Here is an 18135-nt window from a genome sequence, read left to right on the forward strand (position 1 = left end):
AACTCCTTCCTCATGAAAGCAATATAATGCTTAATTCAAGGCAAAGCTAGCCTTTTTAATTATGATTGTTCAATTTCCCATAGTTACTTTTATGTTGTTCCATATAACTAAAAGATTATTTCAGGGTTCATTAACTTGACGACTGGTTTTTTCCATATTTCATCCAATAAAATGTTAAAAACAACCCACATGTCTAGAATAGTAAGTAAACTTACTGAACTTTTTGATTTGTTATTTTCTTCTATCAAAGTATTTTTTCATCCGGTTTATGTCTATTTCTCAAAAAACACAAAGCCTTCTTGATTTATCTGTACTATTTATTCATATCATCTATCTATATTTTGATAAACCGTAGTATGATCTATAATGTATGTTTAGATTTAGGACTATATTATTAAATGTCATTGTCAACCATTGATTCTAGTATTTTTCAACTACAGTTTTATGCGATTTCCTTTTGAGTGAACTTCCACACCGTAAGGTGGCGGTAATGCACCAGGTACTGGCTTGTCAAACGCCAAAATAATATCAAGAAGAAGACAGTATTTCTTACGTATTTTGACGCATTTGAGTGCATATTGAGCGTTCAAGATGGCTGCATCTTTGTGGCGAGTTGGTGAGGCAGTCGCTTCTCAAGTTCGTAATGTAAGTAAATAGCTTACAAATGCCTTTGTAATATCCCGTGGCCTTTTGCAGATACAGATGCTTTCATTAAATAACTTGGATTGTAACAAATCGATTGACATCATGGCAAGAGGCCATCGTCGGCCTTGGAGAGTGCCTGAGTGTTAGCTGATAGCTCAAATACACTGAAGGTTACATTTTGCGTGTATGTGGAGGTTGATAGTCAGCAGACAAGCAATGGAAAATCTGTAAACGGGCCACTTTGTAGCCTTCGTCATTGAAGTTGTGTGGTTTGGGGATTTTTCGTACTAAGGTTACGCTACCTACTTCTGACAAGGTCATTGAATGCTCAGCGCATCCTGTCGAATGTAGATTATAATGTTCGCTTCGTCCTCTCTGTATCGTTTGCTAAGTATTTCTCCATATTTCACCAACCTAGACTTTTCGTTAGCTTTCCATGTTCGTAATAAAATTCAAGTTAGACTGAGAAGGCAAACAACAACATAGAACCTGATATTGGGCCATATTAAGCTTTAAAAGTTGCCTAGCATTTGTATGTGACTAATGCTTTCTTGTCGTCTTCAGAATAAATGACGTTAGTTAGTTTTTAAAGTTAAGGTCACTTTGTAATATTTTTTTGATTCTCCGTGTTACACTGGACGGGCATAAACGGGAGTACAGTTCATGGGACCGATGGCCCAGAGAAATGTCATAAACAATGTTATCAAATTGTATGCTTCTCATTATTTAACAACAGCTTTACAACACCAGTGCACCTTTTCAAGAAGCTTTAAACTTTAGATTCTGTATGTCAAAAGCCTTGCTCTGATATTAATAAATATTTGGAAACATGTTTTTATCATGCTTTTAGTTTCTCTTCATGAAGCATAAATGCAATAATCCTTTGAGCATTGTGAAAAAAAAGTTCTGGTCTCCTGAATTCATCTTTAAAGATGTCAAATGTTTGTATCAGTTGTAAGGGACAGAATACTGTTCGTCTTGGCTTACTTCAATTATGCGCATAATCTATAGGTTATTTAAATGTTCCTCTTTATTTTAGCCATTTCTGTTGTCTTTGAGAAGAGGGCAGAGCTCTGTGACTTACGCTCAAAGCCTGCTGGGATCTCCAGAAACTCATCTTACCACCCTAGGCAATGGCTTGAGGGTTGCCTCTGAGCAGACCAACCGGGAAACATGCACAGTAAATATCTACTTATTGGCTTGACGTTTTTAAACGGTAGATTCAAAAATGTTTTCCAACGTTTTAACAATGTTTCCCCCGGATTTTGCAGGTCGGCCTTTGGATAAACACTGGGAGTCGTTGGGAGTCTGAGAAGAATAATGGGGCTGGATTTTTCCTGGAACACATGGCTTTCAAGGTATCCAGTATACATCATATATATGTACAAAAGTATTGGGGTATATTTCTTAACTCGTAAGTGAATTAAGGAATTTTTACAGTGGTAGGATGTTGACTTGTGTGAAATTTCATCTCTGTGGTATTTTGGAACAGGTCTCTATTGGTTTAGTTTTCCAAATTCTTGTGTCCGTATAGTGCACCTTTCTCTTTTCTAACTGATTCATACTACTTTCTACTTTTCCGAGACATTTCCTGAAACCTCTAGACCGTTATAAATGTTTCTCCCATCTAGGGAACAAAGAAGCACCCACAGTCTGCTCTTGAACAGGCAGTGGAGTCTATGGGGGCTCACTTGAGTGCATACACATCTCGTGAGCATACTGCTTACTACATGAAGACCCTTGCCAAGGATTTGCCCAAAGGTTAGAGAACAATGTTTTAGTTATATTCATTACTAGTTTAAAGTGTAAACTAGTAAAGCTAACAAATCATTTCTGCATTAGTTTTCTTGCACTAAGTGTTAGGTGCATTGGTTCCTATTTATGACTTCAAAAGGTAGTTTAAGATCTTAAATTTTAAAAGATGTGAATTGTTTATTTATGATTTGATTGCTTAACTATTTTATTACTCGTTACTCGTTAAGATACTCGTTCATAAAAATGATCTGAGTTTGTGTCATTATTTTACATTATTGTCTCCTTAGCGGTTGAGCTGCTTTCAGAGGTGGTGCAGAATTCATCTTTAAGTGAGGCTGAAATCGAGCCTCAGAGGGGTGTTGTGCTTAGAGAGCTGGAGGAGGTGGAAAGTAGCTTACAGGATGTTTGTCTGGATCTACTCCACGCTACAGCATTTCAGGGTACTTCCCTGGGCCATAGCGTTCTTGGTCCCTCTTCTAATGCCAGGTAAGAACAGCTGCTAAGACTGGGTGCTAAATGGACTTAATATGTGATTTATTGAAATTAAGATATTTTATTACAATGTACAAATAATGTATATTACAACTGTATAAAGAAACCTGTATTTTTGTGGAAGAGAGAAGCGAAGTGAAGTACCAACAAGAGCTTTAGAAATGCTAACAACAACTTTCCGGTCAGCAAAAAGAGAGCAGGATAAATCTTGAAATAATTTTTGTTTTTGTACCTAGTTTCTATTTTTGTTTAATTGCATAAGACACATTTCTAGCATCACAACAAAGAGGGTGCATGTGTCATCAAATGTAAACTTGCAAGCAGAAGCATTGATTTACACTAAATATAATTCATCTAGAATTATATTTAATTATTATTTCATGTGCGCCATGCTTTTTATTCACGTTTAGTGTTTTTTCACATTTAGTGTTCTTTATGAAAAATAAGTCATAAGTAATTTTAATTTACCATTTTGAGTACAACCAGTTTTTAGCATGTGTACTATGTAAAAAAAAAACATGATAGAAAACTATAGAAAACAATTAAATGTTTGTGTCTTTTTTGTCTGCAATATGAAGAACTCTGACTCGCCAGGATTTGGTGGAATACATCAATAGCCATTATAAAGCTCCTCGCATCGTGTTAGCTGCAGCTGGAGGTACTTCATTTCTTTCTTTCATCAAACATGTCATGCAGTAGTTTTAAAAAAGAGGTCATCCAATATGGATGTATTGCTTAGTCGCCAGACACAGACCTATTGGACAACCAACTTGATAATCGACTAATCCTCATCTTATTATTGGTGTTGGCAAATTCTATTATTGGTTCACCTCTATTTTTATTAGTTAAGCCACACAAAGAAAATTTTATTACTTAAACAATGTTTCTATTGTAGGAGTGAATCATGATGAACTTGTGACTCTTGCTAAGCAGCATTTCAGTGATGTTTCTTTTGAATATGAGGGGGATGCTGTGCCCATTCCATCGCCATGCCGTTTCACTGGGAGTGAGGTCTGAGTTGTGTATTTGTGTGTTGGCGTTGTGGGTCTCTTATGCTGATCGATTGACCTGTTGAGTGTCTGATCTCTTCCTGCTCTCAGATTCGAATGCGTGATGACGCAATGCCCTTAGCTCACATCGCCATTGCTGTAGAGGGAGCCGGAGCTGCAAGTCCTGATATTGTGCCGCTCATGATCGCTAATTCTATTATCGGTAGTTATGACATCACATTCGGAGGTGGCAAGGTTAGTTTGTGATTTTTAGGTGAAATTTCCATGTCTTGTACATTGTTTGACTTAGAGGTGGTAACCCAGGTGTAATTTTGCACACCTTCATGTTATACATTTTAAGTCTGATTATAACAAATTGTTGATTTGACAAATCGGTCTTAAATTGCTGACTTACCTCTAACCCCTAACATAAGTTATACCCCAATTCATGGATAGATATATAGTATAGTTTCTTAGTCACAAAATGATTAAAACATTGTTACACAAAATAATGTTCAACTTTGTATTTATGCAGCACCTGAGTAGTCGTCTGGCTCGTCTGGCATCAGAGATGAACCTGTGTCACAGTTTCCAAGCTTTCCTCTCATCATACAGTGACACCGGACTGCTTGGAATTCATTTTGTTACAGACAAACATAACATCGAGGACATGATGCACTGGGCTCAGAATGCCTGGTAAGTCATTGGCTAATGGTCTTAGCTGTTGGTTACATTTTCTGTTACATATAAAATGATGTCTATCGGCTAATGTATGCTTGTCTTGTCCTGTATGAGGCTTTGCATACTTAAGTATTGTTTTTTTTCTGTATCACAGGATGAATTTGTGCACCACAGTGACTGAGAGTGATGTGGCTCGTGCCAAGAGTGCTTTGAAGGCTAGCTTAGTGGGACAGCTCAACGGTAATAAACTAACTTATGTGCTTTAGAAGTAGTAGTAATCTTAGGGAAGGAAAGACACATGCTTTCTATTTAACATGTTTCTTTTCTCTGTTTTTAGGAACTACACCTGTCTGTGATGACATTGGCAGGCAGATCCTTAGCTATGGTCGCCGTATCCCATTGTCTGAGTGGGATGCCAGAATTGAGGTACATTTTAGTCTGTTAGCTGAAAAGACTGAATGACTGCCCTTTTAGTTTAACTGAATGGGGATAGACTAATATTGTGGATCTGTAATAGTCAGACACATTGCAGAGGGCTGATGTCTTCGTCAATAGTTGGCTTGTTTCCCCATAATTGTACGTTATAAGTTCTTTTGTGTTCTCGGTTTTCTGATTGGCTGAGAGCCATACAATATTCCACCAATATCATCATGGAAACCCCTTCACTGTTTGTATCACTCCGCCACTAAGCTAAGTCTGACTGAGTAAAACACGCACATTTGTCTGTGTCTCTTGGAACATTTCACTTCTGTCACAGTAGGTGGCGGTATGCACCTAAACAAGTTGGTTGCGATATAAACTGAGCGAGTAGGAAACTGCAACTGTAAATAAGTGCATGTTTTCATTAAAAAAATAGATTAGGCGTCGTGCCTCTGGCCCTGATCACAGCCATGCTGATATAGAGCACTATAACACTCCTACTCGAGCGATATTTCAGTTAAGTTGCTGTGTCATCATTTCACAAAGTACCTTGCATATGCGACACCACCACGCCTTGCAGATTTTCTTTGCGCAGAAACATTTTTAATTTGGGGGTTTGGGCAGCTCAGGCTTTTTGTCTTTGCAGAAGAGAGGTTATGCTTGTGTTTTGATTTGTGCGATTTATGACATTGGTGTGAACAATTTGATTTGTCTTGTATTTTTCTGAGCATTTTAAACCAAACTTTTTCTCTTACCAGGCTGTGACTCCCAGAATGGTCCGTGATGTCTGCTCCAAATACATCTATGACAAATGCCCAGCTGTGTCTGCTGTTGGTTAGTACTATTAAAAAATGTTTAAGTATTTTACACCGAAATTAAACTTTATTTATAATAATGTTAATGTAATGCTTTTAAATAAATAAATATGCTATTAAAGAACTACATTTTAATATCTTGCTTTACATGGCAAATTTATTTTTGAATATATAAAATCTCCTTTAGTGTCAATCTCATGTTTCAAATAACATGAGTGGGTGAACTATCTTTTACTGTTGTGTCTTTTGTCTCAGGCTGTACTCATTGGTCCTCATTCATGAAACACGAGCAGACATTTTTTGTGTAAATCTTCCGTTAAGTCGTTTTGACGTAAATTTTGATTAATCAAAAAGTTCATATTTCAATATGTTAATTGGTACAAAATAAATGAACAGTGTGTAAATGGTGAGTAAAATATTAAAACATTCTGTATTTTTTAAGACCAGGAGTCGGCAACCATTGTGACCAAAAGTGCCATTTTGGGCCCTCTCCCACCAAATAATATTTGTCTTGAGCTGCAAAATATATAAAGACTGCAGAAGAGCCGCATGCGGCTCGAGAGCCACGGGTTTATACAAACTAATCACACTGCATTTTGATGCACTGTTTATCATAATGATATAACACAAGTTCTTTGCCTTTCATCTTTAACTCTTTAATTTTGGGTAAAACGCAGAGCTCGTCACTGCCCTTTTTTGCATAGCTGTCCAACCACAGTGGAGGAGAGGCGGGACAAACACTACATTGACTAACCATCATACACAACAGTGGAGAAGTTACTATTGCTGGTTACGCACCCTGTTTGAGAGTGATTGGAATTCATTAACATACACATTTCACTATCAAATCTAACGTTTACAAAGTATTTGTGAAGTATTCGGGAAGGTCTGTTTTACGCACAAATTACAAAAATGGACACGTATGATTCATGAATGAGGCCTGTTTTGTACCAACAAGAGTAACCTTTAGTTTTTTGTTCTTTTTGCAGGGCCAATAGAGCAGCTTCCTGACTACAACAGAGTGAGAAGTGCTATGTACTGGCTCCGATTCTAGTGTTCCCTGGATTTTCAGCCTTCGCTGCTGTGATATCTCTCTTTCTGGCTCCTGTTCTCTCGCCATGTTATTTTCTCTTCATCCCCACAGATAGGGAGGGAGACAGAAATCCATTTCCATCCATAATTTAAGACATGGAACAATTCATGAATTGATGTGCTGTTTTATTTTGTCTATTTTGTATATATACCAGCTACACATAAAACATTGTCAAATCATGTCTGGCTTCACTTGATTGTTGCGTGATCGTATCACAGATTTGAAAAGGGAAACCCAATAAATGATTTTAAACTGGTGCATTGTCCCACAAATACCAGCTGTGATGAGATATTTACAGGCTCAGCCAAAAGAGCTGATTAGTGATTAAAAGTAATCAATATGGCCAATTGGATAGAATGAGTGCAGTAAGGCTGGGTCATTGTTTTGTCAGATGCAGAAAATTGGTTTCTCTCCAAACACCACAGCAGCTGCAACAATGGTTCATTATACTTCTGTATTTATTGTCCAACTAAATTTAAATACCAAACACAGATCTAATAAACTCTGTTTATATTACCAAATCACTTGATTTTCGAGGCTGTGTCATCACTGTTTTTGGGTTCGTTCACATTTATTTTGACAACCCTAACTATCGCTGTCGCACCAGAGTTAATTTTAATCAAATCAAGCATGCCAAATGTAAACACAGCCTTAAATGGGTCTGAGTTTTGTTCTTATAGGGTGTGCTCATAATTTGAAATGGGTTCATTTTGTTGTACACACTGCCATTTTTACAGCAAACCTAAAGATACTTAACCTGACGGCATAAGTATAAAGTCACAATGTGATTGGACAGCTTTATGATGTTTATTTAGTTACAGAATTGACTGGACATCCAAAACATTGCTAAGTGCTGGGTTATATGTGCTCAATATATGCGTGAGCATATGATCGCATTTTTACCAAGCTGATAACTTTGGAAAGCACCCTAAGTACCCTTGTGTACCGTTAAAGATAAATGTTAGGAGTAACTGTACTTTTAAAGGTACAGCTCGTGGTCAAAAGTTTTGAGAATGACACAAATATTAATGTAAAAATTGTCTACTGCTTCAGTGATTTTTATGTTTTTGTCAGATGTTACTATGGTATACTGAAGTATAATTACAAGGATTTCATACGTGTCAAAGGCTTTTAATGACAATTACATTAAGCTTAAACAAAGACTCAATATTTGTAGTGTTAACCCTTCATTTTCAAGACCTGCAATTCGCCCGGGCATGCTGTCAATCAACTTCTGGACCACATCCTCATTGATGGCAGCCCATTCTTGCATAATCAGTGCTTGGAGTTTGCCAGAATTTGTACGTTTTTGTTTGTCCACTCCGCTCTTGAGGATGGACCACAAGTTCTGGGGAGTTTCCTGGTCATGGACCTAAAATGTTGATGTTTTGGTCCACGAGCCACTTAGTTATTAACTTTAGGTTCTCCATCATGCTGGAAAAGGCATTGTTCATCACCAAACTGTTCTTGGATGGTTGGGAGAAGTTGCTGTGTGAGGAAGTTTTAGTACCATTCTTTGCTCATGGCTGTGTTCTTCCCACTCCCTTGGCTGAGAAGCAATCACACACATGAATGGTCTCAGGATGCTTTACTGTTGGCATTACACGGATTGTAGCACTCAGCCTTTCTTTTCCAGACAATCTTTTTTCAACAATCGGAAAGGGGATTCATCAGAGAAAATGTCTACCCAGTCCATAGCAGTCCAATCCCTGTACCTTTTGCAGAATATCAGTCTGTCCCTGATGTTTCCTTGCAGGTATGGTTAACAGAGGAAGAACAATGATTTACAGCACCACCCTCCTCGCAGTCGCAGTTCGCCATCATAAAAACTGAGGCAGCACACTTTGTGAAAATGTATATTTGTGTAATTCTCAAAATTGTTGTCCACGACTGTACACAAGAGGTCCTTAGTGGGTACAATTATGTACTCAAACAAGCACATTTAATGTTTTGTACAGTAAACCTGTACCACCCCAGCGATGGTAAATAGTAAACAGTAACTGTTATGATAGTGTAGTTTTGCATACACTTCCATAATATATATATTCCGAAGGTTTAGGCTGCACTAGTTAGATCAACCGGAACCATGAACACTTCCAATAACAACTGATGCAATTTTGCATCAAAGAGTGTACTCTACTCTCAGCCAGTCTTTTCTCGTTGTTCCAAGGTTACTAGAGCGGGCAGGACGCAGTCCAAGGTTACCAGAGCGGGCAGGACGCAGTCCAAGGTTACTAGAGCGGGCAGGACGCAGTCCAAGGTTACTAGAGCGGGCAGGACGCAGTCCAAGGTTACTAGAGCGGGCAGGACGCAGTCCATGCCCAGACCTGAAAAATGCTGTTATGATAGAGCTGGACGAAGGAAGTGGCGACTCTAAAAAAATAATTAATAGTAAGATAATAATCTTAAATCAATTTTTGATTTTTATTTTGCCTTGTTGTGCAAGCACTGTCGAGCTTGTGCAGAGGCTGCAGATTTTGGAAGAGGGAGACTGGAGTCCCCTGGTTAGGCCTGGTTTCCCTCTGAGGTTTTTTTACTCCTCCAATGGAGTTTTGGGTTCCTCGCCACCGTTTGCATACTGTTTTGCACTGTTTGCTTGCCGGGGGGCTGCTAGAATTTTATAGTTTTATTTAATTAACACTGGATATAGGAATTTAAAGTCTGTCTGATATTTGACCTGTGTTTTGACTTGCATAACCTTATATGTTTTGCTTTTAGTCAATGTTTTCTTTACAGGTGCTTTGTAACAATGAAAATTTTAAAAAGCGCTATATAAATAAAACTGACTTGAGTTGACTTGCCCCAATTCAGACCTATGTCCAACTTAACATTTCTTTTCAAACTTGGAAAACATGATAATGTTATAGCCTACTTATTGAGGTCTAATAATATTTTTCTGATATTCCAGTCCGGGTTATAAATCACATCACAAAATGAAATGTGCCCTTTTAGAAATGTTAAATGTATCTTTGAAACTGACAAAGGGAATGCTGTTGTTCTGGTATTTTAGATTTAAGGTCTGCTTTTCAAATGGTGCATCACAATATCTTGATTTTCGAAGTCAGGAAACCGTTTTAAAATGGTTTTCTTTTTTAACAAACAGAAGTCAACCTTAATTTGTTTGAAATGTACTCTATCGATAAAAGGAAACATACTGTACATAAATAACATAACTAGATTACAGTAAGAGAATACTCCACTGTGTATTACAATGCATTTATTTAAAATTAACTTTCTGCACATTCATACAGTACAGATCATCCTGAAAATATTTCAGCCAGGTGTTAACTAACAATGATATAGTATTCCTTCAAAACACTGGTAATCACAGGGTTGTTCTGCAACCCTTCTCATAAACATGACCATGGTAATCTAAACATAGAGATGGTTTATGTGCTGCATTATTGCACAACATATATAGTTATCTACCCAATTATTATTTTTATAATAATATACAGTTTTAATCTGCTATTTTCTGGCATGAGGTGATGTAAAGGGGTGTGTAACACACCTTCACACTAATTCTGATCTTGTGGAAAAATGGCTACAGGTCTATACTTTTTAAATGTATGATCAGTGCCAAATCTGCAACTTGAAATGAAGTAGTAATTACGCCACATTTTACGCACCACTATAGTTTGCACAGCATAGGTGCATAAATTAGCATAAATTAGAGCCACCATTATGTATTCCCACAAGATCCTGTTATAAATCCTCACAGTACCTGCAAAATAATAACAAACAGGTTCAATAAATTACCTCTTTTGTATAAAAGAGGTCGTAATGGAGCACAAGTTTAGCCTCTGTGGTATAGAAGACCTGTGCTACATCTGCTCAGGCTCAGCATCCATGCAGGTTTCCCAGGGGTTTCTGGGTATCTGTGGCATGGAGATGAGCAGTAGGCCGATTCCACAAAGAAAAAGCAGGACAAAGCCTGTGCACGCACAAGCAAAAGACCAGGAGTAGTAATACTCAATCCAGATAGTGTCCTCACTTTCTATCATTCTCTTGACTGACTGCCGCATCACCTCCACTGAGATAATGGCACACAAACCTAAGGACACAAAAGATACGATAAATGGACTGTGAGTTCTGAAAATTGATTCTAATGCAAAAAAAAATAACCTACTGGTCACAAATGTATCTGGGATTAGATTCACCTTTTTCTATCTCAGTACCTCTCACCATCAGGACGTCTTGGACCAATAAGACGTTTTTTGATTGTTTAAACTGTGTGATATAAGCCTATATGTGGTAGGGGTTCACAACAGGGGGACCGTGGCCCACAAGGAGGCCCCTGCTGACTTCCAAGGGGGCTTTGAGATTACTAATAATATAAAATATAAAATAAGACAAAACAAGCTTTGAAATATATTTAAAACTTAAAACTAAAAACTAAGGCTTTTTAAAACAAGAGAATTATTATTAGGACATTTGTATAATTAATAAAAGATTATTTTTGTGAGTGTTTGTCAATTTTGAAACATCTGTGATGTCAAGAGTTTCTTATCTCAAGTAAGTTTATTATAAATAAGTTTACTTCGGTATAGATATATGCTTCAGTATGAGTTCAGTATCCAGCATTTCCGGATGAAACTGATGACATTGAGACTGAAGCACCAATGTCACAATTAATGCAAGCTGCTACAGTAACTGTACAGAAGGATGTCTTCTAATAAAATGTTTTAAATAAAATTGTATTGCTAATAAAAATAAGTTATAACATTTTCTTAAAGTAACTATTTTCTCATGTGACAGGTATAGTGGTGTAAGCAGGATAATGTACAGCCACACAGTTGTAATCGCTAAATAAATTCCCAGACACAGTGATCAAGGCCCCAGCGCAAAGCTGAGCGATATATCATCCCTTACAATATCATTTCTGAGAAAATAAATCCACAGATCTATGTGATTTACATGATTTGTTAGAAGTCCAGACATAGTTGACATAGTTAGTCACACAGAGAGAATGAATGGCATGATCTGTCGTACCTGCAAAAGCAAAGAACATGCCTGCAGGCTTGTATAGGTAGACCTTTCCTTTCCTGAGAGAACCCAACACACACAAAGTACCCAGAATTATAAATGCAAGGCTGAAGATAGCTATGGCAGCTGCTGAGATGTTGTACTCTAAAACAAAAAGAAATGAGAAAAAGCTTTATGTCAATATTGCAATCTTCATACACAATACCAGAGATAAAACTGTGAGGACAGCAAAGGTGAATTTTAAAGCTATTTCAGTGAATCATGAGGGGGTTTGGGTCTTATATGTTTGAATATAGCATCTACAGGCATATAAAGAACTATGGCAGAATTATAATTTGTAATCCCTGCAAAATAATATTTTGGAACAATTTGCGGTTAAAAGCATTTCAGGTCATATATCTTGAGTGTTCCACATGTTCTGCAAAAATAAAATTTGTTTCAAAGCACAGGGGCCTTCTATTGTTTGTTTATAACTCACCTCTTTGAGTTTTAACTTCAAAGATCTCAGAATGTTCTCCTGGTGTGAAATGTCTGAAATATGAACAGTTGATTTCTGTTGACACACACACACACACACACAAAAAATGTTAAGTTGCTATATGAATACTCACACAATGGTCACACTGACAGAGGGTTAAATAAAAAAACATTCAAATTATTTGCCATTTTAGGCTCAACTGGCGGTGGAAGATTGTGCTGGCATGGTCTGATGCCACTAGTCTCTTTGTCACTGTAAACCAGAACAAAGTTATCCTCTTTATCATATGAACTACATTGCTATTCTGATGATAATGTGCACGTATGATGTCCTCCACTACATCTGGACACGCTGTTCGGATAACATTCTGATCAGAAGCACGTTTACAGTTGTCATTGCATGTGGACAACATGCAGATACAGGTCGCATGCTAATGCCAAATGTAAACGCTGGCAATGATTAAGTACCGGACTGAGACTCATAGCAGGATTTATTTAGAAGCACCTGGGCAGTTTTAGCTGGATCAAGGTTGCCTGTAACTAAGAAAAGGTTACATTTTTACAGAACTGAGAAGCAAATAAAACCACTGGCAGCTTTAAAAAGACCGGGATCAAGAGCTTTACAGAGCAGCAGGTGGTTTTAAATTAATAGTCATAATTTAATCATAGTCCATGTATTAGTAAAACGTGATTTAACAATAAAGATTAGGCAGCGGCCATTTGCACTGAGTAAAATTAGCGACAGATTTACACTTAGTTTAAATAGCTGTAGGTTCTGTTGACAATAAATGAAAATTTATGCAATTTATGCCAACCGAAAATAGCTGTATTTTCTTTGTATTAGTAGTTAGATGCTATTTACTTATAAACAGTGGCCGATAAAGTTACTATTTGCACCTTAGTATTGTTGTGCATTAAACATTATGCAATAATAACTCATTATAAATATAAATCATTACATTTATTAAAAAATATTAAAGGTGATGGCAGCTGATTGAGATATTAAATACCTACACATAACCTTACCCTAAACCCATAAACTTTTTTAAGTCTATTTTAGTCTTATTTTAAGTCTAAATTGTATTAAAAACAATTGCCTTTATGATCTGTAGGGTAATAGAAAAAGAGCGTTATAAGTAAGAGGTGGATTAGAACCCTGGTCTCCTGTGCCAAGCTACACAGACTGTACTGTCACAGTTCATGGGTCTGTGGGTTAATTTCTGTGGCTCTATCTTGTGTGTGTGCACGTGTTCGTTGCTTGGTAACCAGCTGTCAGGTCAGTAGTCTGTTACAGCTTCTGGCTGTTCTAGAGCCTTGTCAGCCTCCTCTTGGATAGATATATTCGACCATTATGGATCCAGCGAATGCGGCAGAATTGAAAGACTCTCTGTCCTGCAGCAACACACGCATTGGATGACAGGTGGAACAGATGCTGGCCACGGGTCGTGCCGTTCAGGTTTTGGTTGCTCAGGTTTCTGAGTTAACCAACCAATTTCAGAGGTTTAAGGTAGAGACCGTTTCAACGCTACGTCCATCCGGGTCCGGACTTCCTTCTCCACTGGACCAAACCGTTCGCCTGGCAAAACGCCGCCCCCAGCAAGTCGCAGCCGAGGCAGCGTTGGCAAGATGTATCCGTGCGCGTATTCTTCTCATTGTGTGTCATCCGCCAATGCGCAATTATGATATTGTTAACAGAGAGTTGCTGGCTGTCAAGCTTGCTTTGGAGGAGTGGAGTCATTGGTTGGAGGGTTCAGGGGTTCCCTTTGTTGTTTGGACTGACCACAAGATTCTTGAATACATCAGTGCGCCAAAAGGTTAAGCTTTAGGCAGGCTCGGTGGGCTCTTTTTTTCTGTCGTTTTGATTTTTCTGTTTCATACCCTGCCTGTTCCAAGCACATCAAGCCGGACATGTTATCCCATATTTTTTATGATTCAAATCGCCCGTCTTGTTCCGAGCCCATTTTACCACTGTGTTCTGCTGTAACATGGGCGATCGAGACAAAGTCCTGCAGTCCCTCTCTAGGGGTAACGCCCCAGTCCGGATGCCCACCGGGTCGTTAGTTTGTGCCAGAGTCTTTAGATCCGACCTCATCCAATGGGGTCATTGTTCTAAGGTAGCCTGCCATCTCGTGGTGAGTCGTACCATGTTACTTGTTCAACAATGGTTCTGGTGACCACTTATTGCTCGTGACATTTGCATTTTTGTTTTGGCTTGTTCAGTCCGTGTGGTTTCTAAGATGTCCAATCGCCCTCCTGCTGGACTCGTTCAGCCGTTGTTAGTTCCTTCAAGACCCTTGTCCCCATTTTTTGACCATGGTGGAGCGATTCTCGAAGAGAACTGATTTCACTCCTCCGCCTAAATTACCATCTGCCAGAGAAACAGCAGTTGCTGTCATTGACCAGGTTTTTCACCTTGACCAGGTTTTTCACACTGGCTGGTCATTAGTCTGTTACAGCTGCAGCACATTAGCACTGCCTACATGTAGCGGGCATTTTTGTTGTGTGTTGTCCAGTCGTTAACTCTTCTGAAAAGCTTCTAGCTGTTCTAGATGCTTGTCAGTCACCTCTTGGATACTGCACATTTGTTGGATTACCATGCTTCGAGTGGATTACCCTTTGGATCGCTTGAGCTGGTGGACTGTTTCCTGCTGGAGTTTCCAACGTAATTTTTTTTCAATTTGTACAATGTTCAATAAAGTAATTTTAAGCTTGTAATTTTAAGCAAATAATTCCATGTTTTATTCCCGGTTTCTTGGTTTATTCGATTGAAAGAACGCCATTTGCTGAGGGTTTTACCCCTCAAGGGAGCATGTCCCTGGGTGTGTCCCGGCATGTTCACGTGGGAACGTGATGTCAATGCTTACCCCTTTATTTACAAATGTAGCCATTGTCTATAGCCAAAGCACTGTAATGCAACATATCAATGCAAAGTCCACTGAACCAGTGGCCTCAACATCTCACTAAACATTGTTGTTGAACAAATATTAATTGTCATTGCAATTATGTATTTAGTTGGAAATCACGTTAAGATGGGAAGCACATTAAAGAAGTTCACCTTCAAAATGAAAATTCTTTGATCGTTTACTCACCCTCTTGTCATTTCAAAACTTTATGACTTTCTTCCGCACCCATGAACACAAGAGAAGATATTTTGAGGAATGTTGTTAACAGCCCTCCATTCACTTGGAATTGTTACAATAGAAGTGAATTGGGGGGGCAGTGCTGTTCTGTTGCCAACATTTCTCAAACTATCTTCTTTTGTGTTCTGCAGAAGAAAGAGAGTCATGCAGGTTTAAAGTGCCAAGAGTACGTGATAGCCTCCGAACATGAATCAAACAACACACTGAAGCCATAAAACTTAAGCTTTATCGATTGACAGAAATATTTCTCCATTACTCACCCCCCGGCGAGTTAATAGGTCCGCAGCTTTTACCAATTAATTTATCTTCATCAATGTAGATGTGCTTCTTACAAAGTCTCCACAGGCCGAAATGAGCTGCCTCACATGTTGTGTTTACATTCTCTACTTGAGGACTCAACACAGCCCAGTGATCTGTCACCACTGCTGTAAACATTGACACTGAGCCCACCGTGATCACGAAAAAGATTATTTTTGTTTTTGTTTCCATCTTCGCTTGTCCACTGTCCACAAGTAATAGATAATAAAGAGAAAAAAAAATCTATTTTCGATGAAAAAACTGAAGTATGAAATAGAGGCCTGGTCTAGTTCTTGATCCTTAATGGCTCAATGCACAACTGTACTTCTGTGTGGATAAAAGAGGACAAATGGCAGTGTCCTAGTGTTTATGTTGTGGCTCCAGACCCAAGCTGCAGCTGTTGGGGTTCATCAGTTAACTTGATGCCTTGGAGGCTTGTCAAACTACATGCCAATGGGGGTTGAGTTGGGCTTCTATTAATGTTTGTCACGACTATAATGTCATATAGAGCAGACAGATCATGTTCTTTGTGTCGTAAAGTAGTATGTGCCTTTTCATGTAATAGCATCTTTTTATAAATTATAAGTTTTTGTGCTTAACGTTTTTGGCAGTTAGACATTATAGAGAACCAGACTTGACAGGACAGTCCAGAATCCATTCCCGCAATTCAGGAAAGCGCAATCAAGTAACATCCAACTCTAGGTGGCACTAATAAATTATGACATCCTATCATCTCTATCTACAAAATGTTCTGTAAGATGTATTTTTGGGCCTTTTTGTCTTTAATTATATAGTACAGTAGGAAAAAGCAAAGGTAGCAAAGTAGGGGAGAGATGGAGGACTCGTTCTCGGGCCATTGGCACAGACAGCAGGTACCTCTTGTAAGACCTAGTTGTGGAGTGGTTGGTCTAGCACATCCTACAGATGCTCAATTGATTTGAGATCTGGTTCCTGAAACATAAATGTAGAAAAACAAATGGTATTAGCTGACCAAACCAAAGCAATGCATGCAGACTTTATTTGTGCCATGACACCATGGACTCATCAACATTGTTTGTCTGTCAAGTGCGATCTTAAATCGGCTATAGTCCAAAGTAATGTTGGCACTGAACAACTGAACATATCTGGACATAATCAAACGCAAATATTAACAACACAAGAATGTTTACCAGGCATGAGGTAATAGATTGTTCCCTCTCTGTCAGTCACTCAACGTTGTGTCAATCTAGTTACTTTAGGGACTATACTTGAGAGTCCCAATCAATTTAATCATTTGTTTCAGATAAGGTCAGTGAAACTTGCCCCGTATTAGGAGATCCAGTTATCCAGATCCTCTTTACCTTTATTTTGACTATAAACAATGTACTGTAGCTACAGCTATGAGTGTGAGTGGCATGGCACTTCTCGACTGAAACATGCCTAGTTTAATTCCGTCATAAGATTCATTTCTTTATAGAACTACATATACACAGCTTGTATAGTAATATGTTTATAAAGTTAGCCTGTCTCCATTAAAGCTTAAGGTGCTCGGTCAATGATAGCTCATTTGCCATATCTTCTCTTGCAACATAACAAATTAGTTACATTTGTTTTTATATAGACAAAGATCTGTCTGATGTCCAGGTTACTGACAGTACAATCAGTAAGTGTTTTTTTCGCCCTCCAGTTGCAGTCTTTCCATGTCTTACCATACCCATCATCCTTTGATAAGTCCCCTTAAAGGAATTTATGAGCAAATAAACTTGTGAACATCTATTTATGTCTCCAAGTTATATTTAGGCTACATAAGTGAACATGCCAGTAAACACACATCCATACAAAGGCATATGTCTAGTGTATGTTTGACTAGAATAGATTCAGGCTGAAGGTTGGGGAAACAATATTAACTGCTTAGGAGATATCTGCAATGAAAACAATACAATTCAGACCCATTACATAGAATCTTAGAAGAGGTACAGTATATAGCATCTGGATAACTTTACCGATTTACGATGTTGCTGTGTCAGCAATGATCCACCCCCTACTATAAATCAATTTATATAGCATCAAGTGTTCATTGTTGCAAAGCATGCAATTTATTCTCAATACATTGTACATTGATGAAACTTAACTGAAGCTCTATAGGTTTGTCAGGTAAGTACTTGTTAATAAGTACTACTATGGGTTTATATTAATTTTTAGGATTAGGGAATCACTGCCTTAAATCCCCTTTGACAGCCAACACAAGGTAACAGTGGCAAGGAAAAACATATTAGGTTAGGTAGGAAGAAATCTGGAGAGGATCAAAGACTCATTTAATAATAAGGCCATCTTCCTCTGTCCAGCATAAATCATTCTGACATTTT

At 38.2% G+C, this 18135-nt stretch overlaps 2 protein-coding genes across 3 annotated transcripts; one reads left to right on the forward strand and one right to left on the reverse strand.

Annotated features, from left to right (window-relative positions):
- The first annotated feature begins 553 nt into the window (after positions 1–553).
- uqcrc1 (ubiquinol-cytochrome c reductase core protein 1) lies at positions 554–7146 on the forward strand. 2 transcript variants are annotated; one of them, XM_079461301.1, is made up of 13 exons: positions 554–645; positions 1685–1825; positions 1917–2003; positions 2277–2406; positions 2688–2886; positions 3471–3550; positions 3788–3903; positions 3993–4136; positions 4417–4577; positions 4717–4802; positions 4900–4988; positions 5741–5816; positions 6787–7146. In XM_079461301.1, the coding sequence occupies exons 1-13, from the start codon at positions 592–594 to the stop codon at positions 6849–6851; spliced, it is 1428 nt and encodes a 475-aa protein (XP_079317427.1). In that variant the 5' UTR covers positions 554–591; the 3' UTR covers positions 6852–7146. The 2 variants fall into 2 exon arrangements, 1 of the variants encoding a protein (XP_079317427.1); XR_013786969.1 differs by having other exon boundaries at positions 564–645; positions 5741–6341; positions 6502–7146.
- A 2924-nt stretch (positions 7147–10070) lies between these two features.
- cacng1a (calcium channel, voltage-dependent, gamma subunit 1a) lies at positions 10071–16178 on the reverse strand. Its single transcript, XM_079460447.1, has 4 exons — positions 15754–16178; positions 12355–12429; positions 11883–12020; positions 10071–10944 (listed from the first exon to the last, which is right to left on the reverse strand). Exons 1-4 carry the CDS (start codon positions 15980–15982, stop codon positions 10715–10717), a joined length of 672 nt encoding a protein of 223 aa, XP_079316573.1. The 5' UTR covers positions 15983–16178; the 3' UTR covers positions 10071–10714.
- Between the last annotated feature and the right edge of the window lie 1957 nt (positions 16179–18135).

This window comes from Barbatula barbatula (genome assembly GCF_947034865.1).
Source record: "Barbatula barbatula genome assembly, chromosome: 7".
NCBI classification, from domain to species: Eukaryota; Metazoa; Chordata; class Actinopteri; order Cypriniformes; family Nemacheilidae; genus Barbatula; species Barbatula barbatula.